This window comes from Charadrius vociferus, unplaced genomic scaffold, assembly GCF_000708025.1.
Source record: "Charadrius vociferus isolate BGI_N301 unplaced genomic scaffold, ASM70802v2 scaffold32, whole genome shotgun sequence".
Taxonomy (NCBI): domain Eukaryota; kingdom Metazoa; phylum Chordata; class Aves; order Charadriiformes; family Charadriidae; genus Charadrius; species Charadrius vociferus.
The window spans coordinates 12,619,555-12,644,020 of NW_009647856.1; the positions used below are offsets into that span (position 1 = coordinate 12,619,555).

The following is a 24,466-nucleotide window of genomic DNA, read 5'->3' on the forward strand; positions in this document are numbered from 1 at the left end:
AATTTAACTTGTTCTGGGGGGGGGGAGGGGGGAAGGTATTTCTAATAAAGTGGTTTGAAAGGAACAGAAATCCACAGGTGCCTCGGGGTATGATCCACCCTGAAACGAACACCTGTATCTGGTAGAGCATCATGTGTTCCTTCAGATTGGGCTGTTTTGTGTGGTGAGAGATCTGGATTGAAGCCAGCCACACAATGACTTTTCCCCTGTGTTACTTGAGGTCAGGGGAATTGTACTAATCTCTGGCTTAATTTCCAAACTTAGTTTGCTTTTATTTCCTACACCCATGCTATAGAAATACCAGTGGCTTCTGAGATTTGTTTTAAAGCTTGTTTCTTTGAGGACTGGCAGATAACAACCCTTCTACAGGAAGGCTCAGAAACGCTGGAGCTTCTGGCTCAAGAAGCAAAGTATTCTGTAACAAACAAATGTCAGTTGTGCCCTATTCTTCAGAGGGAGAAATATTTTCCAAAATGTCTTTGAGAGACCTTATTGCTGTTCTGGTTGGTACAGAAAACACCCAGATGGGTGGCAGTTTGCTATTAGGATTTTTGATATTAAACATATAAGCTCAGGACATTAATTGTTGAATGGTTAAAGTTGAAGAGGCTTTGTGAGGACCAGCGCTGCTTAATTTTCACTGGCACTGTCCACTGCAATGCTTGCTCTGGGCTCTGAGTATTATTTGCAGTTTAGGAAAACAGCTTGCTTTCGCTGGCATTTCAAATAGTTGTTGCTGTCTCAATTCTGAAGACTGTGGTTTGCAAAATCCTTTTTAAAAAAAACCCCAAAACCCAGTGCAGGTGTGACCTTAGTGAGCAAGAAATACATCATTGAGTATTTCCACGTACTCTTGCATCTGCTGGTGTAGGGTTGGAAGGGACTCTTCAAGAAAACACTGCTGCGCTGTAGATAACTCGGTATCTTTGGTGTAAGAGGTGCTTTCGGAGCAGCTCTGTCTTTTGTTTCTGCTCTGATGTTTCGGATACTCTGCTCCAGCTGTCGGATCCATTAGGTTTGTAGCAAAGGTCAGCAAAGCAAACCTCTTCCCTAGATCCAGTTTTAAAGCAAGCGGAGGCATTTAAGTAGGTGCCCCACAGCTATCTTTCCAGTCTTGTTGCCAAACCCTTTTGTGCTTGTTCGAAAGGCGGCCCGAGCAACTAACCGTCTCGCTCTCATCGCATATGCTTATCACATGGGCCAGTTCTTGGTGTGTTGCCAGGGTTTTTGCGCTAAACCAGCACTTCCTGGTGAGCCTCACCTCTGTTGTGCCTGTACACAAAAAAAAAAAGGAAAAATTCCACTGAATTATGTTCCTGGCAGGCCATGGAGACCTCTCGTGATATGTTATCCTGATTCCAAGGGAGCGGGATCCTAGACAGGACTTTTAATGTGTTTCCTCCTGCCTTGGTGTTTTAAGAATTCAAGCTTGAGTTTGTTTGTGCAAAGCCTTTTTTAGAGGGGACTTCGGGATTTTTCATGAAGAGACATCCCAGTGTGAAGTGTTTATTAAAACAATTCTCAGGATTCCCATATTTAACACTCTCTCATTTCAGTGTTACGATGTAGCTCAAGCCAGTGCAGGGTATCGGCATCCCCTCCCCCAGTGAGTCTCTGTGGCCCAGTTCAGCATCCCTTGCAGGCAAGAAGAGATCCTGGGGAAGGGGAGCAAAGAGGATGGGGACTCTTAGTTCCAGAACTGGTAACTGCTCTGTGCCAAAGCATTTTAAAATTAAGGTTATGTACAACAGAATATAACTCTGAATTTACCAGAATGAAAGTATTGCTTTGACGCTTTATCCTTAAACTCTATCTTGTTTAAAATCAAGAACTTGAGATACTTCTAGATTATTTTTTTTTCCCTAAATAAAAACTCTTGCCAAAACTCAGCTGCTGACCTCCTCTGCATCTGTCTGCTTTGACTACAAACGTGTCACGTCCCAAGGGCTTTACAGCCTGAGGAGATGGCTGTTTGTACGTTCGGGGTTTTATGTCGCTGTTGCTGAGGTGCCTTGACGTGCTTGCAGTTTCTAAATGACTGTGTAGGCTTCTTGGAGTAAAAAAGCATTTCAGTAAAGTCTATGGAAACCTAAAACAAGCTTCACTTGAGGAGAAAAGGCAACATCTTAAAATAATGCAAGTCTTTAGGAAGTCTAAATTAGTGAAATATTCCAACTTTGTAAACACATGAAATGCATTTTGCTTTTGACAGACCTGGTGTGTTCTTGTAAAACCTGTGATAAGGCACAGCCCTCAAAAAGCAGTTAAATCTTAGGCTTGGTGTCAGGTCTAGCACACGTTTGGGGTCATGCTCTTGATTCTGTGGTTTTACAACCACGGTTTCTCTTTCAGAAGCATTTTGGCACTTCTTGAACCCTCACAAAGAGGAAATCAACTGTACCCAACACAACTGGAAAAAGAAATGATTGTAATTTCTCCTTCTGGTGTTTCACTTAAAATGCTCTTGAAATTTCGTGCTTGTTTGAGAAGTTTGATTATTATTCGTACATTAAATACTCCGTTCCCACCAGTATGTACAATCGCCATGGTAACAAACTTCTCTTGATGGAAGCTGGAGCAATGCAAATATTATATCTAGTGGTTTATCTTAGAGACAGATGTATGGCCATGTAAACTACTGCTGCTGTCGTCTTCGATGCTTCTGGATCTGACTCTGGTTTCCCCCATGACTGACTTTAAATGTCAGCGTAGTGAATTCTGTGGCTTCTGGCTCGGTGGCTGGCTGAGAGCGCGAGGTTCCCCATTATTTCTGCCTTGTTTATGCCAGGTGAGCAGCTTGTATTGAACTCTTCCAGGAGGATCGAGCGTAAGGTCAGAGGAGACCAGTGCAATCATATCATGGGGACCTTTTTGCCTCCCCATTTACCCCAGGGCCTTATGCTCCTGTGTCATGGCTCTGTATGTGGTCTTCCCTGCTGTAGTCCTTTCTGGTCGGATGCCTTCCTCAAACTGTGCAATCAGCTCCAGCTAGGATGCATTTAAGGAGTTTGCTAACTGACAGTTGCTTATCATTACAGACTAAATTCTGCTGGTTTCTCATGTGTCCTTTTTTTACTGAGAGTCGAAGAAATCTTGTGCTTGCAGAGACAACGCTATGTTGCATTATGGTCATGCACAGGAACATCAGTTAAGCTGTGTTGATCACAACTCATTCTGACTCCCTTTCATCAAGTCCAGTCTCTTCCTTTCACGTTTAAAAATCTTTTTGTGCCAGCTTCTTCTCAACTTGACTCATGCATCTCCCTGCCTTTCTCGAGCAGCACCTCAACAACCCTTGCGTAGGTCACGGTTTCAAGTGGTTTTAAGCCATTTCCCTCCAATGTGCTGCTCCTGGGACTGCCCAGCACCACGCGTAGCACGAAACACAGTCATCTCGCAAGCAAAGCTCCTCTGGGATGCAAATCAGAAGATGTCACCCTGGGCCTATACATGTTCTTGTCCTGAATTGCGCTTGGCTAACGATACCTAGTAAAATGAGGGCCTGATGCTTGTACACGTGTTGTTCTCTTCCTTGTCTGTAAATGCAAATGAATTGAACAGGAATCAGCACCGCAAAACTGGAGTTTGGCTACGGCGCTTGTTATCTGCTATCAAAATGACACTGATTGTGTTCCCCTCTAATCTGATTGTGAAGGAGGTTGTGGTGCCACCGCTGCAATTAAATGTTGCCCCATCCGGTGGAAACTTGAGAACACAGTTTTAAACAAGTTTATTGCAATCTTTTTTCTCTATGGCAAAAAAATATGTCTGCTACCTCTTTCTAAGCAAGTTGAAGCTTTTCAAGGGAACAGCACAGAGTTGGGGAGAGCAATAAATTAATTTGTTTCCTGAAGGAAGAGGGCAGCATGGTATGCGGTGTACCTTGTTGTCGTCTTGTGGTGATTCCCTTCACTTCTGATGAGGGAAGACCTAATTTGAAGGCTGGATTACCCTCTCTGTAGGAAAAATGCTGACTTAGTTTCTAATTGGTTCATAGCAGGCAATCCGTGCGCAAAGTGTCTTCTGGGGAAAGCTGGCTTTTCCTTCTACCTTTTCCTTATTACTCCAGTTTCTTGGCACAAAGTTTAGTGGAAAGTGGCCAGATACAAATCATCAAGAGCTCCAAAGAAAGCAAGCCAGACTGGAGGGCTTGCTGGAGCAGCGGTTCCTTCTCCCAAAACCCCCGATTGCACTCATGAGGTGTCTTTCAGTACACGTGGCTGTGCTTGGAAAGTGCCTTTTGATGGGGTTGCTGGTGACTAGGGTGTTTATCTTGGGGAAATTTGCCATTCTTGATGTGAAATTGTGAAGGGTGTGTGCAGAATAACTTAAGAATGCTCTTTCTTGTGTGATTTCTCAGTCGGTTAAAATCTGGTAGAGAAGCAGTAAGGTGGTGGGGTTTTTTAAAAGCAAAACTGCATTTCCAATGAGAAAACACTTGTGTGCAATAAAATAAAACTCAGCAACCCAGCGCAGGTTGCTCTTCAGTTATTCATTTGCTATTCCCTTGCTTCCAGGGCTTTTTTGGCTGCAATCATAACCGGCCGTCATCTTGCAACGAGTGAAACCACCTCTGCGTAGTGCTGTCCGCAATTCACTTGTCGCAGTGATAAGGAGGGTGAAGGGGTGGGAAAGCTGGTGGTCTTCAGAGCTTTCCATGACTGCCCACAAGTGACATGCTGTCCCTTACGCTGTAGGATTTAAGTGAGTTTTGCGTCTTTCAAAGCTGTGGGATTCCTCGGCAAGCCCAATTCTGATGAAGGAATATTGAAATTTGCCCCAGGTACATGAAGATAAACTGCAGTTTGCCCCAGTGGTGTCTTCCCTTCTTGGAGCTGGTGCAGACCGTGAGGCTGTGGATGCCGGCCCCAGAAACTGTGCAACACAATGTCCTTGGCAAATAGCGAACCTATTTCTGGTGCTAGAAAACCCCTTTGCTTGAAGCTGGAAACTGTGAGCGGTGCCCTGTGGCAACGAGAATAACTAGCTTGGGGGAAAACCAATGGATTTTAATAATCTGAATGGGTTTAGCCTGGAGTTCTCAAGAAGTTTGCAAGAGAGGGTGACTAAAAAAATGCTGCCTCTTGCTGCTTGAAGAAACCACAAGAATTATTTTTTTTCTTTATAACCTTTTTCGCTTCTAAGTGTCCTTTCTTCTGGTGTGCTGCAGGGATAGAGAGAGAAGTGTGAAGAAAGTTAAATGTGAGTAAAGGGCAGGGACGTTTACTTGGGGAAAATACGAATGCTTAAAGCATCAAAGTTCTGGTGCCGGCTGTGGTTTCACGTGTGCAACTGGCACCTCGGGTAACTTGTATCAGATAAAGGCACGGAGTTTAGAGGAGGCAAGGCAACCTATGAAGGCTGGGAGGGAGGGAGGGAGGTGACTGAGCTGAAGGCTTCCTTTTGCTGCCCACGCGTCAGCGTAACCGGTAACGCTGCTAAATCATAGGGCTCCTTACAGATAACTGCAGGTTGTGGAAGTGCTTCTTAGAGTGGAACTCATTCGCCTTTGTAAGAAAAGAAACATGAATAACCATCGGTCCCGATATTAGAGGCTGTTTACGTTGCAAAATTCTGCTTGCAAAGACTTCAGAAGAATTCACACCTCTGCCTCGAACAAGCAGAGCGAGCGGTGCTTTCTGTACCACCAGCAGCTGGAGTGGCTGCACTTGTATCGCACGGGTGGTGTAGCAGCACTCACTGCCTGCAAAGCTCTTCGTGAAGGAAAACATCAACTGTGTTTAATCTTATTTTTTAAAACACCCTTTGTCATGAAAAATGCAGATGGTGAGATATGTCCTCAAAGGATCTCAGCTGCTTAGGTAGCAGAGCTGGATGATTTCTTTTGTTTGAAATATATACAGATGTGGTCTTACCATTATCCCTCAAATTCAGAATGTCTTTTCCGGTGAGGTCCTTCACCTGGAAGGATAGCTGTAGATGAATCTCCGTAAGTAGGAGAAGACATGGCAGAGATCCTTAGAAGGCAGGAATTTGCTTTCTGGTAATGACCATTGACCTATCTGCAACTTGTATTGAGATGCTCGTAGATAAATATACAGCTTTATTTTTTCGTGGAGCACTCCAGCTTTCTGCTTTTTCTGCCACTTTGGGGCAGGGTGCACATGGCCACTTGTGTCACTAGGCATGCAAAAATATTTTCAGTGAAATATTTTTAGCTGGAAAATGGATTTGCCAAAGCTTATAACTTATGTTAATTTTAAAGAAACTTAATGAAGGGATTTTTTTTTTTTTTAGGCTAAATGTTTGCCAGGGAAAAAGTCACTCAACCCTGCAAACAGACTAGCCATCTGTTGGCCGTGATGTTCATCTGGGATTTGGGGAGATCTGGGTGTGAAGTTGAATCCTAACAAATTTTTTGATTACTGCAGGGGAGATCCAGCCCTATAGTGGTGGGTGGCCCCGTACGAGGATGAGGGAATGGGAACTCAACCCTGGAACAGGCAAATCCACAGTGGCCACTCTATTTCTGACTGATGGTTGGGCAGTCTCTCGCTCTCCAGATTTGAAAGGTTTTGTGTGGTTTTTGTCCCAATGCAGAATAGGCAAAATGCTTTTAAATCACTTTTCATTCTGACTGAAGAAACAATTTCCTACCAGCCCAACCCTGAACAATAGAGCCTTGATCTTGATGGGGGGCTCTGGATGTTACTGTAATGCTAATACGTGGCGCGGTTGGCCTTTGCCCTTCTGGCACATTTCAGGCACTGTATAGGGAGTCTGTAATCAGCTGCAGAAAAATTCCCTTCTGTCTCTCTCCTAGCAACCCCCTCTGAACTGATATTTGAAAATAAGCTTGCTTTCCATATCATCACCTAAATATTTTCGACACTTACTGTCATTAAAATTCTCTTAATAGTCTCGGGACTAAGATAATTTATCTTCAGGTCCTCAGGACTCCCTTCTAGTTTCTGTGGTCTTAAGGTAAAGCTTTTGAACTTCTTATCCGTTAGAAACCTGACTTGTATCCAGATTTTTCTCTTTTCTCTTGACTTTTACACTGGCTGTACTGGACACAAAGTCAAATTGGTATACTGAGATGATAAAGAGATAAAAGCAGCAAGGCCATACGTCACCTAGACTAGTAGGCGCAAGCTGAGACTCTCGAAAGGGAATTGGTTGTATTTTTGTTAAACATTTTGGCGCATGTGACGTGTCACAGGCTGGTTTTGTAGCTCTGTAATCTTGACCCTGTATATACACATGGTGTAGCCGTGTGCCCTGCTGTGGAAAAAAGGCAGACTGCTCGTACCAGTATGAACCACTGGATTGCCACTAGAATTAAGAATGTTGCAGTCTTTATCCATTACCTGCTCATTCTCGTTCTGCAAAGCTGAATAATGAAGAGTGTAGCGACAGAGAGTGTAGGCATAGTGCAATTTGTCTGGACAGGGTAGAGTAAAACAAGGTGAGGGGTTTGTGGTCTTCCCCATAAATCCTGACTGTGTCTTTGAAGTCCTGAACACTCACGGGAGCGCTTTCTCCTGAACGAGGTGGATGGGAATCCTGGACACAAACGTAGACGTCCTGGGAGAAATGTGCGGGGCTTGCTGTGAACAGTTTGGTCACCTTAATTGTGGAAATCTTGCTCCAAATTGCTCTTTTCCTGGGGCTTCCTCAAGCTGTACTCTGTTTTCTGAAGACCTGGGACGTTTCTCCTTCCTGGGAGCTACTTGGACTTTTTGCAGGATCTGGCACCAGTCCCTGTCTAGCTCTGAGTGCGGAGAGAAGGGGGTTTATTGTGCCCTAGGCACAACTGGGCTCCTTAAGTCCTGTGGGTCTCCAAACTGGCAACTCTTTTTTTGGATCTGAGACAGCTGATTAATTGCTGGTGTGTTTGGAATGGGATTCGTTTGGGATTTGTTTGTAAGACTTTTGCCTTATGGAAGAAATCTGTCTGAGCTGAGAAAATAGTTGGGTCAGAGCCTGTGTTCTTTACTTGGAGATACATTGCCCTCGGCCGTGGCAGAGCTTTCTCCGGGAACGTGGTCTGGAGGGCCAGTCCTCCAAATGTGTCGAGTCCCTTCTGCTGCTCCCCCATGCTCTTCCCTTGTGCTGCTAGAGGGTTCCCTGGTACAGCTTTGTGGGACGGAGAAGCCTTGAGGTCTTCCCGGAGTCCTGGCTTGTGCAATACATGTTTCCTTTTTTGAAGACTTTCTGGAGATGGAATGAACTTGTAGGTGTAAATGTTCTTTTTGTTGTAATTGCTCCATGCACTCATCCCGCTAGCGCTCTCAGTCATTTTCTTAGTGGGATTTCAAGGTTTCAAATTCCTGAGCATCTCTACCTTTAGAGAAAACTTGGTGGAGAGGGGAAGACGGTTCATCCCACTTGTGTAAGAAAGTGGGGGCTCACGGGGAATCTGCTTTGTGCCCAGGAAAGAGGGCTTCTGCTCACGCATTTCCAGAGATTTCCCCTGTGTTGATACGAGGGCTTTATTGCTGAAATTCACTTTGTGTTCAGTCTGTCCTCAAACCCTTGTATCATGTTAATAAACAATGTGGTTGTTCCCAAACGCAGCATCCACATCCCAATCCATATCCCTTTTGTGAACCTAACTCACTTGCTGCATTTTTTTGGTAGTAATATTATGTCCTTGCAGCAATGGGGAAAATAATCAAATATGGCCCCACATCGCTTACTAATATTTTTTTTAATTTGGGAACACTAAGACTGAGTCTGAGTGCAGAAAGCTCTGCTTTAATTTATGGTTGGTATTAACTTGCGGAGCCAAAGAGCATATAAGCTGCAGCTGCTCAGGAGCTTGCTCTGAAGATCAGGCTGGGAGAGCTGTTTTTTATTAAGTGGTACTTGATTTAGTCCTAAGTAAAACCATTTGTATTTAACCTGATCCGCGAAGCTGCTGTAAGTGTTAACATACTTCAGTATTAAAGGTTTCACTCTGGGGCATCACCATACACGGCGGGTTTGTGTAAGAGCCCGTTTCTTAACCTGGAATAGTTATCCAGGAGCTGGGTGTGGACGTTTTCAAAGGAACTTAAACTCAGTTGAGCCTATATTTAAAACTTACTGTCACGGTACTGGGTGACGTGAAAAGATCTGGTGACAAATGTCCCTTAACATCAGGTCTGAAGCAAGCTGCAATACTTCGGTGCTAAGCTACTCTCCGCAAACCTGGAGGGATGTAGCTTTTCCCAGAGATGCCCCTTGGCTTTTGGCAGAGAAATCACTTGCACTTTGGGGCAGTTAGGCATCGATCTGCCCTTTGTGAGCTGCTCTTGGGTGACTGCCAGGTGCAGCGAGCTACTTGCCATTTAACTGTAGGGCAGAGCAGCTTATGCTGAACCAAGAAAACTCTTGAGCCAAAACAAACCGCTATAAACTTTTCTCCCTCCCCATGAGAATGAGGGGAAGGAGGTTATTGCGTCCAAACTCTTTTGGAGCTGGCACTGTGGGAAAGCTCTGTCCAATCTGGGAGTCATTGTACTTGAGGAACTGTAATAAATCCTGACAGACCCCGCAGATGGGACTCGGATCTCCTGCGTATGAGTACGTACACAGACTGTTGGGACTGAACTGGCACTTCTGGAAACGGGAATCCCTTAAAGTAGCTTGTGATGCACCTTAAGCAGACTCCATGGGTTGTAATGTGAGATCGGGGATATGTCTGAGCTGAGAATTATTTGTTCGTGGCGGTAGATTCCAGGCAGTTAGGTTCCTGGTAGGTCGGAAATATTTAAGGGAACGTGTATGTGTGTGCCCAGGCACACGAGTGCCTGTTCGCTCCGTGCCCTGAAGGTGCAAGGGGGTCCGCGTGATTGCCGCAAAGTGGAGAGCTTCCTGGGCAAATTTTGTGCCTTGAAAGCAGAAAACCTTTTGCATCAGAGTGAAAAATCTTGGTTGTAAAAGGGAACCTGGCTTCAGTTCCTCTTAGCCTGAGCGTTTCTGCCAAGCTTGCTGCTGTGATGTTAAGGATCTTTTATTCGATATTCTGTGCTGTTGCCCCTTTCCCTCAAACGGGGGCAGCCTCTGTGGTGCAGAGCTGAAGCAGTCTGAAGTTCAGGTGGGAATAAACCTTTGATTTTTCTCCTGCTGTGTTTTTTTTCTGATGCTTCCCTCGTAATTCATATTAAGATTATTGATTAAAAGTAATTGCTGTAGGATATTATTCACAATCCATTAACCCTGATTTATAGCAGAATTCTTCAGCAAGCTTGGGTCCTGAAACATCGCCATTAATTGTCTGAACTGAGCCTTACTTGAAATGAAGATTTCTTGCCTTTCCCTTGTATTCCCTTCTTCCCAAAGCGCTGGCGCTTTGAGTCTTTCCTTTAAATGTTGAGAAATACAGTTGTTCTTTTTGCACTGTAACAGTGCCTCATAATCTCGCCCTTCTGCCATCTCTCTGAAGACACAGAGTTTTTTGGTCTTGCAAGTCAAATTAACATGAGATTGCCATAATTTGCATCGTAGCTGTGGGAGGCCATCTGACAGCGCCGAAGGCAGCCAAGGAGAATTGAATTCATCAGCTCTCACGTTTGTCAGAGCAGGGACTGGGGTGAGTTCTGCTCCTCTAATCTGGGCAGGAGAGTAAACATTTAATGTGAGCAGTTGGCAAGGGTGACTTTCTGCTTTGTGGCTCGTCTCCCGAGCGCTGGAAGGGAGAGAGATCTCTCCGAGTCCTGGCCTCACCTCCGAGCCTTGCCCCTGGGGTTCGTGTCTGTGTTCACTGAGGCTTTGGAGCTGTTGCTGTTTCTGGATTGTAGCTCCCCTCCGCAGCCCGAATATGTTTCCAAATACGTTGCTGATAGGGACTCGGCATTTTCTTAAATCGGAGCTCGCACTCACTCTGCAAAAGTAGGTGGAAAACACTAAGCAGCTCTAAAGGGAAGGGAGGCATCATCTCAAGATTGCTCAATGCAGAGGGGAGGGATTCTTCAGTGTGTAGAATTGGCTTTTACTAACGTCATTGTGGTGGTGTGGTCACTTAGATGTGTCAAGACGCTTAAATTGTATGTTGTAGAATATTTTGAATATTTGGTTTTAAACTATTTGGTGTGACAGGCTTCTAGCAAATTACCTGTATCTGAATAAATGGGTTTTGTTTCCCGGACTAAATGTTTTCCTTTACTTGATGTATCAGTATTGAGAGCAAACACGAAGTCACAATCTTAGGAGGACTCAATGAATTTGTTGTGAAGTTTTACGGACCACAAGGAAGTAAGTATATGACCCAGCCCTTCTATAAAAATAAACTAATGGCTCATGGTGGGGAACAGTGAAATGACGCATTCTTCTGGAGTGGAAGAAGAGATGAGCAAATCTAAGTGGGGGTGAGAAATCAAAGGGTGGCAGTGTTTGAAGGCTGCTCTCTCAAGGGTGGGGAGAAATACAAGTGTGAGCATTAATGCAGATGAACCACCTCCCTTGGAGCTGAGCAGAGCTGGATACCGCCTTCGGACAGTTAAGCCCTCTGCTATGGCCTTCAGCACCACTTTTGTTGATCCTTAGCTTTTCTAGACCTGGCTCATAAATTTTGCATCAGTCATCTGAATTTTTGCAGAGTTTGTAATTAAGATGGCTTTTCTAGTGACTAGATCACAAGTCAGGTCTCCAGTGTGTCTTAATTTAGTAACATCTCTAAAGGTAAGTAGATTATTCCAAAGTCTCTGTTTTTAATAAGGCTCTTGTGTCTTTGTGCCAAGATCTTCTGCAGTATCAGTTAAAATCATGTATTTCTTGTCAGGCAGCACAGGAAAAAGGCTTTTACCGTAGGAGGTTTGATATGAAATCTTACCCCCTGATGGAACTAAGTAATCTTTCCAAAGATGTGTTTTCCTTAATGCTGTAGTTCTATTTATTCTCTCCTGAGTTATGAAGTGTCTAATACCTGCATTTCTTTCATTGCAGCACCATATGAAGGTGGAGTATGGAAAGTTAGAGTCGACCTTCCTGATAAATACCCTTTCAAATCCCCGTCTATAGGTAACCAATACTCACTTTCGGTCAAAACCCTTTTAATGTTTATGCAGGAGAGATGTTATTGCTTGCAGCATTGTTGCAGGGGATGTTGCTGCAACCCTCGGTGCAATCATAAGGTCTTTGCTTCAAGTCTGCAGAATGTTTTTACTGTAGACTTCCAGATACCACGTGCCAAACAGAGAGGAAGTTTGGTCTTTTGGCTTGAGGTCTGGGAGCTGGAAATGTGATTTGGTCACATGTTTGTGTGTTGATGAACTGAGTCTCTCTGCCCTGTGCTTTTTTAATAACATAGCCATTCGTGGGTAAGATGCAGGATACCACAGTGAGTGCTGGAGCCTGTTTGTATAAAATGACTCATGTAGTACGGAGAGCAAAGACCACAGTGCATGTTCATAATCTTGGGGTGAACCTAGCTTTTGGGACCTCTTGCCCAAAGGTGGATGGAAGTGAAGGCGGGACCTGAAACCTGTGTCCTCTTGGATTAGGTGATGCATATGCAGAAGAACGTAGAAGACCAGAAAAATTGCAGCTGGCTGGACTGATCAGGCTTGTCAAACCTTCGAGAGCAAATCGGAAGTTTGATAAGGAAATGTTCTTTAGACTGTATCCATCTTATCTTTGTCCTTGGGTAACGGTGATCTAACTGAGATGTCTCCTGGTACTTAACTTTATTCCAGTCACTTAAGCTAGAAATAAAATAGCAAATAACTGCTTGAAAAACTGGAGCAGATTCATGAAATTCCAACATCTCTATTCTGGCTTATGAAATAAGCACTGGTAACTCAGTGACATGGTGTTTCTCCATCGGAAGGGTGTGCTTGTGGCTCAAGCCACTGGAGGACTCTACAGAATGGAGAAAACAGCTTGAGGAGAACTGATGTGGAAACTTGACTATATGGGTTGGACGAGATGGGTCCCTTCCAATATCAACATCCTGATTTGGAGTTGATAAGTATTGGTTGCTTTCTTAAAATAGACTCTTATGCTAAGAGTGCCTTCTATTTAGGATCTCTCTCTCTCTCTCTCTCTCTCTCTCTCTCTCTCTCTGGTGTGAGAAATAGTGTCTCTTTCCAAATGTGAACTGTGCCATTTGGGAAAGAGCTACACTGTTTTTACGCCGTCCTTTACCTTTCTTTTTTGCTGTTGAGACCTTAACTGAACCACAGCCATGTGCACGCAGCTGAGTAACAATGCAGTATTGCTGCAGCTATGTGAACCCTCTTCTCCTTCCTCTTGAGTCAGCTCTGAAACTTGCTATAAACCTCAGGTTGCAGACTGTTTATGAGATGCACAGCATGTTATTTGGTGCCAGTCGTTTTTCCCTCCCCACTTCTCAAGTGGCACAAACTGATGCAGATCAGGATATTGTCATGTTGGCATTCTTAAATGTGCGCTGGCTACAGACAACTTTCTGAAAGCATATAAAACCCAGTTTCCTTGTTGTTAATTGCTATGGTGCTAGTCTACTCGAGATTATTTTTCTCTCTCCTGATGTTCTTCCAGTGTGTATCAAAAATCAAGGTTGCTTGCTTGAAGCAAAACCAAACTTTCTTTCCAGTAGCCTGTGAAGCCAATGCAGCTAAATGTTGGCCAGGTTCTTGTATATTCGTAGCGCTGTTGATTTAGGCTTCAGTTAGTTGCGTGGAAGGTGGTAGGTTTGACCTTTTGGTGGTTTGACTTGGAGGCTATTCAGTGCTGGTTGGGATAGGCGGGAGTAAAAGGCAGCCTGGGATCAGAGTTGGCCCAGCTGCGTTTTTGGAACTGACACCACAAGGATGGCCTTTCTCCTTGTGAACTTGGCGAGGGCGGTGGGTGGGTGTGGAGGGGGTTATTTTCTGCTCAAATTGCTTTGTCCCTTCTAATGTTGCTTTTGCTGTCTACCTTTTAGTACAGCAGCTTTCCCTCCATCAGCTTGCTTATACCTGCTGTGTTGCGACTATCTTATTCTGGACTCATCAGACCTTCCAGCATGCTTCCCTGGCCCTACGAGTCTCTGTTCGAGTGGCTGAAAACCTCCTCTTCTCTTGCTGAGCTCCCCAAAAGGCTGGCGCTTGCTCTAGGGCCTGCCTTGCTGCTGTCGGTCGGGTGAGGGCTGCTGGAAGCACAGGTTACCTCCCGGGTGAAGCAGTGCGCAGCTGAGGTTTCAGGTTGAATAAACAGTCGATGCTAGACGAGAGCTGGCTTAGCAAAGCAGGGCTCAGTTCTGCTGCGAGGGGAGGACAGAGCTGGGGAGTGGAAGTGCCAAGAGCAGCGCTAGGACCCGGGGAAGCTCCCACCCGGCTGCAGGAAGAGGTTTGTTTTTCTTTGTCTGGTTCCCATTTCTGTTGCCCCAGCCCAGCTTTATCTGGACAGCCAGGGCTGAGTGACGTCTCGGCCCCTTCCTCTGGGCCAGCCCGATCTCCGCACCGCTGCTCTCGGAGGCAGACTTGGTGTGCGGTGCCTGATACCGGTGGTTTTGGCATTACAGATAGCTCCAGAGGCAAGCCTTTGTCCCAGCTGAACCGGTAGCATTCCCAACTTTGTAAATGAGACAAGATCCTGTTCTGTCTGGACTGCATCCCCAGCAGCGTGGCCAGCAGGGCGAGGGGGGGATTGTGCCCCTCTGCTGCGCTCTGCTCTGGGGAGACCCCTCTGCAGTGCTGCCTCCAGCTCGGGGGCCTCAGCACAGGAGAGACGTGGACCTGGTGGAGCGGGGCCAGAGGAGGCCACCGAGATGCTGCGAGGGCTGGAGCCCCTCTGCTGGGAGGACAGGCTGGGAGAGTTGGAGGGGTTCAGCCTGGAGAAGAGAAGGCTCCGGGGACGCCTTAGAGCCCCGTCCAGTACTTAAAGGGGGCCTACAGGAGAGATGGGGATGGACTTTTTATCAGGGCCTGTTATGATAGGACAAGGGGTAATGGCTTTAAACTAAAAGATGCTTAGACTGGATCTAAGAAAGAAATGTTTTACGCTGAGGGTGGTGAGACACTGGTCCAGGTTGCCCAGAGCGGCGGTAGGTGCTCCATCCCTGGGAACATTCCAGGTCAGGTTGGATGGGGCTCTGGGCAGAGTGGTCTAGTGGAAGATGTCCCTGCTCAGGGCAGAGGGGTTGGACTGAACGGCCTTTAAAGGGATGTTTAAAGGGACCTTCCAACCCAAACTATTCTGTGATTCTCTCCCAGGTCTGCCTGTTCTGGTGAGCATGGGTGTCCTAACTCAGCAGTCCTCAGCCAGCCTGAGCTCTGGATAACGCAGGGTTAGGAATTAGTAGGGAAGAAATGTGCCGTGGCAGTCTCTGATCTGTAAAGAGGTGGAAGTGAAGGATTTCAGGGATGGCAGAGCCCATAAATGGACAGACGGTCATCTAGAGCACACATGTACCTTGTTTGCAGCCCTTCTGTTCTCAGCACTGCATAGTTCCCACTGCGGTGATGACATGCAGAGTTCAAATTGTCTGTGTAAGTCACTGGCTTGTATGAAGTGTAGAATCCAACAGTTTCTTTTCCTTTAATAAATTACACTTTTATGCTGAAGCTTAAAGCCAAAGTGCTGTCCTTGCAGCTTTCCTTGTTCCTCTAGTACTGTAGGCTAAAATTTTCTTTCCATCTTAGTAAATCTTAATGCACTCTTGAACATGGCATGGGCTTTTTGCAGCAAATAACATGATGGCTTGAAGCATATCAATGTGTTCTAGAAAGCTGCTTCTGAAAAATGACTGCTAATAGTTGCTTTCTAATCTGTTCAAATTGCTTTTATCCCAGCATGGCTCTGAGTGTAAGGTACATGAAAACTTGGTATTCTCTTCTAAAGTGCAACTGACAAACCTGAGCAGAAAAGGTTTTTAAAGTGGGTTCCAAATTTGTCATCTGGAAAGGCACAGACTGCTTTTCTTAAACCCTTGAAGACTGGTGGTCCTCTTTGCCTTTGAGGGTCTCTCGCAGAAGCCTTTGTTTGGTGTGGTGGCTCTTCTCCTGCCAAATCTTTGCTCACTTATCTCATCCACAGCTCCCTTCTCAAATATGCGTGGCATTTATTTCCTGCCCTTCTCAGGTTGGTAATTATTGCTGTAGTTTATTAAATGATGCCGCCCCAGGGACGGTGCTCTCCTGACAGTGCAGGTAGTGCCTCTACTTAAAGACTTAAACCACCCTAGGATCTATGTGAAAAGAGCAGTTCTTGGGAGAGCTTCCAGTGTTTCATCGGGTCCTGCAGCGCTTTTCCGGTATTTCTGGCACTGCCTGTTCCTTGCTTGGTCTTTGCTGTGTAATCGGACAGATCCCATGTTGGTGCAGGATGAGCAAGAGTGATGTGATGTACAATAAAAATGGAAATGCGCGTCCTAGAAGAACACGAATCTGATCAGAGATAGTTACAAGGCTGTCGTGTTGGCCCTGGGCTTGAGTGCTCCCATTGAGATTAACTAACTCCACTCGTGATCCCTAAATATCCACATCTTTGGGGTTGAAACAAACCTCCTGAACTTGAGCAGTTTGTTAGAACAAAACCAACTCCTGAAAAATACCCAGTTGCTTTCTGAAGCTAGTGAATGCTGCTGCTCTTAATGCATTTGTCAATTAATGTAAATATCCCTGCATGCTTACGAGGACCCGAAGCACTCCCCTGCTAGATGTTTGGTTCCATGTTTGCTTTCTCCTAGACAATATGTTTTGAGCTGTTTATGATTTCAGTAACTCTGCTGGCACTGCTGCGCTACTTTTCCCTTCCCTCTGGGATTTAATATCTTCAGGGGAACTTTCTGCTTAGTCTGTTCCTGCTTTTTCAAAGGGGAGTTGTGAAGTACTTGAAGTACTGTTTTGCACTCCCAAGTCATGAGAACACTTTGTGTAAATTTTGTATGTTTTTAATCAGTCTGTATGCCTGCCAAGAGCAGGAGGTTACTGCTCTTTGATGCCATAAACAGGGGAGGAAGCACAGAGTGTCAATGTCCTGCCCTGCTTCGATGATAGGAGCAATAAAAACATGAGGACCTGGGAGCCTGAGCTCTTACCTGAAAGCACCGTGGCATTTATTTTATTGCTAAAATCTGCAGAAATATTAGGCCGGCACTGAGTCACTCTGGTTTCTTAATAATCAAATGTCACAGCTGCAAAGTTTGCGTACAATATGCTCAGAGCCTCCATTTCTCAAATAACTTCTGTATATTTATACACAGTTCTCATTTTCCTTCCATCTCTGGCCCAGTTATCTGCAGATAGCTTGCGTTTCTGTTTCACCTTTCTCCTGAGTGTTTTGCAAAACAAAATGCCTGGTATGTACACAAAACATATGGAAGTGTGTGTGTATATATATGTGTATGTATATAATGAGACACTGTGGCAGCTAGTCCAGGAATGAAGCAGCGTTGTTTAGCTCCAGCCAGGATTTAACAGATCTCTCCTGGCCTCTGCTTAATTTTTCTTTTTAACTGCAGCTGCTATTTTTACTTTCAGCTTCCCTCTGGATTGCCTTACGTTTTGCTACTTAGAATTTCATGAGTCACTTATCGCCTGTGACCATTCTGAGCTTGCTCTTCCCCGCGTGTGTTGATCCTTATTCTGACCTATAAGCGATGTGAAAATGCTTGTTCTTTCAAATACGCTTAGCTTTGTCTGAGGGGAAAGACGAGACACCTAAAGGTAATTTGTATCCCTGTCTCCACTCCGGTCTGACGCACAACTGTGCACCCTCTGCAGATTCCCTGCTACAATCGGAGAATGGGAACAGACTGACAAAACGGGGTGGGTGTTTTCAGCCTGACTTGGCACAGATTCGCTGCCTCCTGTGCCAGTCTCTGAAGCCTGGGCATCAGGTGATAGTGCACCTAAGCAATGAGATGGACTGATATTGGGCAATTGCTTTGTGTTAGTTCTGCATTTATTTTTTTTTTTCCAGAGATTGCTGCTCTTAGCACCAGTCTTTAAGCTTGTGGATGCTACTTTTCTGCTTCCAAGGACTCTCCAGCGATTCACGCTGAGCAGGAGGTCCGGAGTTGATAGCTCTGCCGCTATTTTCCATCAGCTACAGTCATATTTTTCTGTCCTTATCTTTCCCTCGTGAAGCTGCTGCAGAATTATTTATGGTATTGTTTTGAAAAGCTACTAGAATTTGAGCATGGTAATATAAACTGTTCTACTTCTGCTGTTAGTAAGCTGACGTTACACAGCACCGCACGCCACCACCGTGCAGTGAATGCCTCCACAGTGAGTGCGCAGTGTTATATTTGACTCAGTTGTTAGTGCTCTGAATGGGCTCCTAACCTCCAAATTTCATAAAAAAAATTAATTGTTGCTTTTGCCAGTGAGAGCTTCCTGACCTGAGAGCGCTGGACAAGGTACGCGCCTCTGAGGTGGGCAGATCCTGTGCCCTTCAAATGGGGAACAGCCACGCACTAGACCAGTTGTCCCAGTCTGCAGAGGGGAATAGGTGCTAAGTTGAGGACTGGGGCAGAGGTCTTGCTCTTGTGCCCTCTCCCCCATCTCCTACCACGGTTTCTCAACCTGTGGTGCATGGCGAGCTCGTGATCAGTTGCACAAGAAGGTAGTGCCTGAAATGAGTGCAATGTGTTTTTAAAAATATTTTTTTTTTTTTTTTTTTAAAAAAAGGCATGTTCCCTTGCAGGCTTTTGGGTGTTGGGGGGCGGGGGGGGAGTAATAAACATTGTTTATACTAATCTTATCTGGCTGTTTGGCAGCACTGCTGGAGTACTTGGGAGATCTTTTTCCATTAGGTAGGTTGTCCAGTGGTTAAAAAAAGCAGAGGAAAAACTCTGCTCTTGACCTCTCCGTGCTGTACATAAGTTCTCGCGTGCTGATCTCCGTGCACATAGTTCTGCCTCAAGCCTTGGGTGGTCACCCAAGCCACGTTGATTTGGTGTGGTATTTAAAACTCGCTGCAGCCTGCTTCAGAGGGACTGTAACCACCTCCCCACCTCGCCAGCCAGGCAGTCTGAACCGTTTCCTCATTTGGCCTTAATTTCTCATTAAAAATAAAACTTTGAGGCTTGTCAGTCTCACTGCGCTGGAAGGTCAGGAGTGGTTAGATACGCTTGTCCTGTTGGCTCTTTGTTTGGCACCACAGTGAAATCTGCTATCACAGTTGTTCAGGTAGAGAAGTGTCCAGCTGGCCGTGTTTTATGAGCAAAGAGAGCCGACACGTGGGCAAGCAGTGGCGAGTTTGGGATGGGTAAGTGGATATAAACTAGCTCCGCTCTGGCACGTTCCCCAGAGCTGGTGGGAAGTCCTCTTACAGTTATCGCTGGTGTGGGTCGGTCATGCAGCTGACTCCCTGCCGAGCAAGAAGACGTGAAGCGGTGAGGCTGGGATGTGCTGCGTTTGCTGGCACACTGCTTTGCCTCCATCCTCCGTGCTTCAGCAGGGCTAGCAGCGCTAGCATCGCTTTGAAGAGCTGTGCTGCAGGAAAAAAGTCTCTTCTGGGGACCTGTCACCTAACCTACCAGCTGAGCTGGCTGTACTTTGAGCTCAGATAAACAACGGAACACCTTTTGAAGCGCCGCTTGTTGGATTGCAGCCGGTTCCTGACTTAGAGGAGAAGCATCAAGGGGTACAGAAAGCTTGCTGCTGCTGTGGGCCAGCATTGTACAGCTGAAGGAGCGAGGAGGCAGTCTCCAGCTCAGGCTTCTGATCCCTCTTATCTCCCAAGTTTTGCATCTGTTCTGCCTGAATGGTAGATGAGGGCTGTACCGAGGTAGGGGACCCTTTCTAAATCACAGCCCAGCCCTACAGGCGTAGTGATAGGGGAGCAATCGATGCGAAACAACCTCTTGCTTTCTGCCTAATGGCTCCACAGGACAACGAGAGGTGTCATGGGAGTCCTCAGTGTTCCCCAGGTTATCCAGGTAGTTGGGCTCTGTCTCTTGGAGGAGGACTTGCTGGCAGAGCCGCTCACGACAGCACGTTGGTTCTGGCAGTGCCTTCTAGCCATACCGGGAGCTTTAGTCTGCGGTGTTCAAGAGACATATTGACATCAGCGTAAGTCTGAAATTCTTCCCTGGTTCTCTGCTGCGGTTTTGCTCACCTGGAGACCGTGTTCAGCTATCACCCACCCACAGGGCCCGATCCACGGAGTGACTGCTTTGACCCAACTGTGAGTCAGTGCCCTGGATGTTCAGACCCATCCACAGTTGGTGCATGAGTGCGGTGCGAGAACTTCATTTTGTACTGGAATATGTCCAGCTGCTGGAGCTTTATGAGTGTTCCTGCGTTTGCAGCATCAAGGAAGATTGACAGCCTTTCACTTAGCTGGTTTTTAATTTAAAAATGCGCTTCTCTTCAAAGATTTTGTCAATCCAAGGAGTGATTACTCCAGGGTTATTGCTGAACTACCAGCGTTTTTGAAGGTCAGCATCTGCATATTGGTCTCAGTGTCTTCCAGTATCAGAACAGATGTGTCCCTTTCTATTGTGTAACTCCTTTGTGGATGTACAGGTTTTTTTCTGTTCTCACCCAAAGGCTTTTTTGTCCATACAGATTTTATGCAGTCCTGCTTTACTTTCAAAGGCAAGCCTGGGTCTTGTCTCTGCATGGAAAGTGGGGATTGCAGCCACTCTGCTGCTCGAATTCCTCCTAAGCGTTGTTTTTTTCCAGGGTTCAGTGTGAATGTGTTTTAAAATGTTAAATTAAGCATTTACAGCCAGTCCAGCACACAGAATCACAACTGTTCGGGCTGAGACCTCGGCTTCATGCTGCAGACCATCGTGAGAACCCAAAATCAAGACCCTGTCCCTTGGTACTTTTCATGGAATGCTCACCTGGAGTTCTGCGCAGTGTGTTAATTGGGGTGTGCTATGTTCAAGATTATGGCAGTAGACCTGTCCCAGTGTTTATGCTGGTTTGGGAGGGTTATTTTTTTGACCCCTGGCTTCCTCTTTAAATTGGAATTTCAGTTTTACATGGATGCTTATGCTTGCTTTGTCTTCTGTATGTAAAATAAATACAGAGCAAGTCAGTATTATTGGAGGAATATTAGTGCTTTATCACTGCAGGTGACGACATTTAAAATAAAGGAGGTTTGATTTCAAATAATAAGTTGGAACTTATTTCTGGGTCAAGAAAAGGAAAAATGTTGAGCAGAGTTGCTCTTGGCCTGGGCAGTTTGTGTCTGTAGGAGAATGAGACTGGGGGGACCTTGAAGAGCTGCAAGAAGATGTCGCAACAACCTGGGAAACAAGGAGTGCAGGGAGAAGAATGTTTGTGTTCTTTCTTGAAGAACAACTGTTTCATTTGCAGAACTGGAGACCGAGGACAATGTGAAAGAAGGGATTGTTCCTTGCCTGGGTGAACGCAAAGATGACAGAGAAGAATTTCAAATCTCTAGCACAGGAGCTGCATGAGCGGACAACCTAATCTCATCTCCCTGGGTATCAAGTGCAGCTTAAATGCTGAATGTGAATGAAGAGTTGACCAAAACCTTACAGGTGGTTTTGCAGCACAGCCTTGTCCAACCAGCTGCAGGTGGCTGTGGTAGAAGGTCCAAGGAAATAGATGAGATGATCAGAAAACCAAAATGAGAGAAGGCAGAGGGATGTCTGTGTCTAGCTGGGTTAGAGAGAGTCTGTGTCCCAGACACCAGAACAAAGAGTCTTTCATTCAGCAGGTTTACTCATTACCGTCCTATTCTTGTTACCTGGTGTCTTCCCCCATCCTCTCTTCTATTCTGCTTTATCAGAATTTTAACTTCCCCCCCGCCCCCCCCCCCCAAGAGAGATATGGGATTTAGAATCAGAATTGCTGCTCACTGCAGCTCTCCAGTGCCGGCATAATGGATCCGTGACCTGATTTAAACCTGAGAGCGCTGCCATAACGTAAATATTTGATGGAGCTACGGCTTCCCTTTTTAAGTCTGTTTCATTTTTTCAAGCTAAAGCATGGCAAAGTATTCCTGAAAGACACTTGTTAGCGGGGAGTTGTTTATGCAGTTCTCGGTGGTTCTTTTGGAGATTGTTCTGGCTTCGGGCATCATTTCAGCCTTGCGTTGTATTTATGCAAAATCCAAGCAGTACAAGTAAACATGAAATTATATTTGTGTCATAATACATGGTAGAAAAGGGAGTTAAATCCATATGTCAGCTCTTACCCCAGATGGGAACCATGCTGTCACTCAAATCGCGATCACTCCTTGTTTGGGCAGGGATGGTACATCAGTTACTGCAGCGTCTCGCCCGGAATGTCTGGGTAAAGGTGGTGAAGGTAGGGAATTGGCTGAATGGTAAACAGTGATGTGTTTCTACACTACTTGGGCTGCTCTGGAGAGAAAATTTCTGTGTGCTTTGCATCCTGGAAGGAGTTTTTAAATGGATAGAGTCAATATCCCAGACCTAAATTTCTTACTCATTTTTATAAGCATTTATAAGCATTTTATAACCTTTGTCAGAAGGAATAGTTGCTATTAGCTAAAGTAGATTTCTGCTTATTGCAGAAAGGGGTGATTCCCACATGGGTGGTGTTTGTAGGGCTTTACGGGCTGCAGGATGGCAGTGCAACAGAGGAAAGAAGGTTTTTATTTTACATTCTGAAAAAAAGCAATGCTGAGATCTGGAAGCAGCTTAACCTGGTACTGAACAAGGGTCGCAGCAGCCCTGCTGGGCAGAGCCCAAATGATTCGGCCAAACCAGCAGAAGTGTATGGGAATACTGGATCCATTTGGCAGTGAAATAATTTGGAAAACCCAGTTTTGTCTCCCTGAACCATTCTGTGCTGGGGATGTGTCCCACACCTGGGTATTTGGGGTCCTCCTATTGAAATGAAGGGGAAGAGTTTGGAACCTGAAATCTGCATCCACTCACAGCCATCGTCTGAAACACTTAGCTTTTGGGGTGGATGTGCTTTACTTCTACACAGGCTATGGTGTGAAGTATGATGTGTTATAATTCCTTTAATATCATTGTTTTATAAACTCTATTTGTGGGAGAAGAGGGGAGTGTTTTTGAGGTGCTATCTGTCTTGAACTCGAGGATAAAGTAGGCAGCTGGAAAACACGGCTTACCTCTAGCCGCTGCTATCAGATACAGCCTCTAAAGTGTGAGGTATCTTCTGCCGTGATGTTAAGTCTTGAAACCACAGGATTATTTTTTTAACAATTTAATTTGCAAGTCGGAACAAAGAAAGCGCTATCAAATCTAAAAGTCTGAAATGTGGACAAAGCCAAGATGAGCTTTCTTACTGTAGGCCTTGGATCTGAGCTGTTTTCTTTTCTAGGAGACCAGAGGTACCAACTGATGAAGTAATTGCTGTATTGATGCAAAACTTGGAAGGATTAGCTCCCTGCATGAGTCTCTGCTCCTGAATGGCTTACAAATGTAGATTAATGTTGCAACTTCAAGTTCATAGAAAATCTTTGTTGGGAAACATTTAAAAAAAAAAAAAACAGAAAATCTTTGTTGGGAGACATTTAAAAAAAAAAAAAAATCTTAATGCAAATGTTGAACTTAAGTTTTGTGTTTAGACTTTATTCAAAAAGATCCTTGCAGCTTTTAAAAACACTTCATCAGATGTGGGTGCTTGATTGTGCTGACGGGCAGTTCCTTTCAAGATAATACTGAACCACAAAACCTTTGCGATACGGTTGCACTGTAAGCAGAGGGTTTTGCTGAATTTCGAGGGAATGGCTGAGGACCCTAGGGTCAGAATGCTGCCTGTGTATTTTAAAGGTTACATAGCTATATATAGCTAAGGTTGGGTTTTCTTTGAAACTAGTGAGATGAGTCCTTGTTCAGTAAATTCCAGACTTCTCTTGTAAAAACAAACAAAAAAAAATAATATCTTTGGCTGTTTTCTGCTATTTACCAGTGTGTCTCTTTGCAGGATTCATGAATAAAATTTTCCATCCCAACATTGACGAAGCGTAAGTAAATCCCCAGTGTGTGGGGTTTTTTTTTTAAGGAGTTTGTCTAATTGTAACTATATTTTGGCTTCACGATGTTATGCTGATGAGTTGGAGAATGTTTTCATCAATCGTAAGAGTCCAGAGCGAGGGATTTGGTAGAAGTAGGTGTTTGTCACAAGTTAATTTTCAGGAGTAGTTCAGGCTGTGGGCAAGACTGGAGAACCGCATGCTGCAGACTCTCTTGCAGATGTTGTCTTTGTATTGCAATATGCTTCATTTACAGAAAATTCAAGGTTGCCAGTCCCCCTCCTCTTTGGCATTGTGCCGGCTTTCTAGAAACAAGGAGCAGCATTGGCTAAGCCATAGCTCCCTCTTTAGCTGGAGTTCACGTCTATACTAAAATTCTTCAAAACATAAGATGTTTTGCCATGTTTTATTTCAGTTAAGGTTGTTAAGGGGAGCCACCTATGCTTCAATCTCTCCAGCAGAGCCCCATATGGACCAAGTAATTCAGTAAAGGCTCCAATTTGCTTCCTTTTGTGCAGAGTATGAAGATTCATGTAGTTAAAGGCTGCTCCTCTATTAACCGCAAGAGAGGGGTAAATCATAGCTTATCTGAAATTGTGGGGCAGAGGCAGGGCAGGGGAAGGGAGGGGGAAGATTATATTAAATCCCCAGAGTATTT

The 24,466-nt window shown here is 45.1% G+C and overlaps 1 protein-coding gene across 1 annotated transcript in view; it reads left to right on the forward strand.

The window, feature by feature from the left end:
- The window catches only part of UBE2H (ubiquitin-conjugating enzyme E2H), a 55,533-nt gene that overhangs the window by 19,431 nt on the left and 11,636 nt on the right, over positions 1-24,466 (forward strand). Inside the window, exons 2-4 of the mRNA XM_009883034.1 lie at positions 11,126-11,202; positions 11,893-11,967; positions 23,760-23,799. Coding sequence (XP_009881336.1) covers positions 11,126-11,202; positions 11,893-11,967; positions 23,760-23,799 — 192 coding nt within the window. The remainder of the gene's footprint in view (positions 1-11,125; positions 11,203-11,892; positions 11,968-23,759; positions 23,800-24,466) is intronic.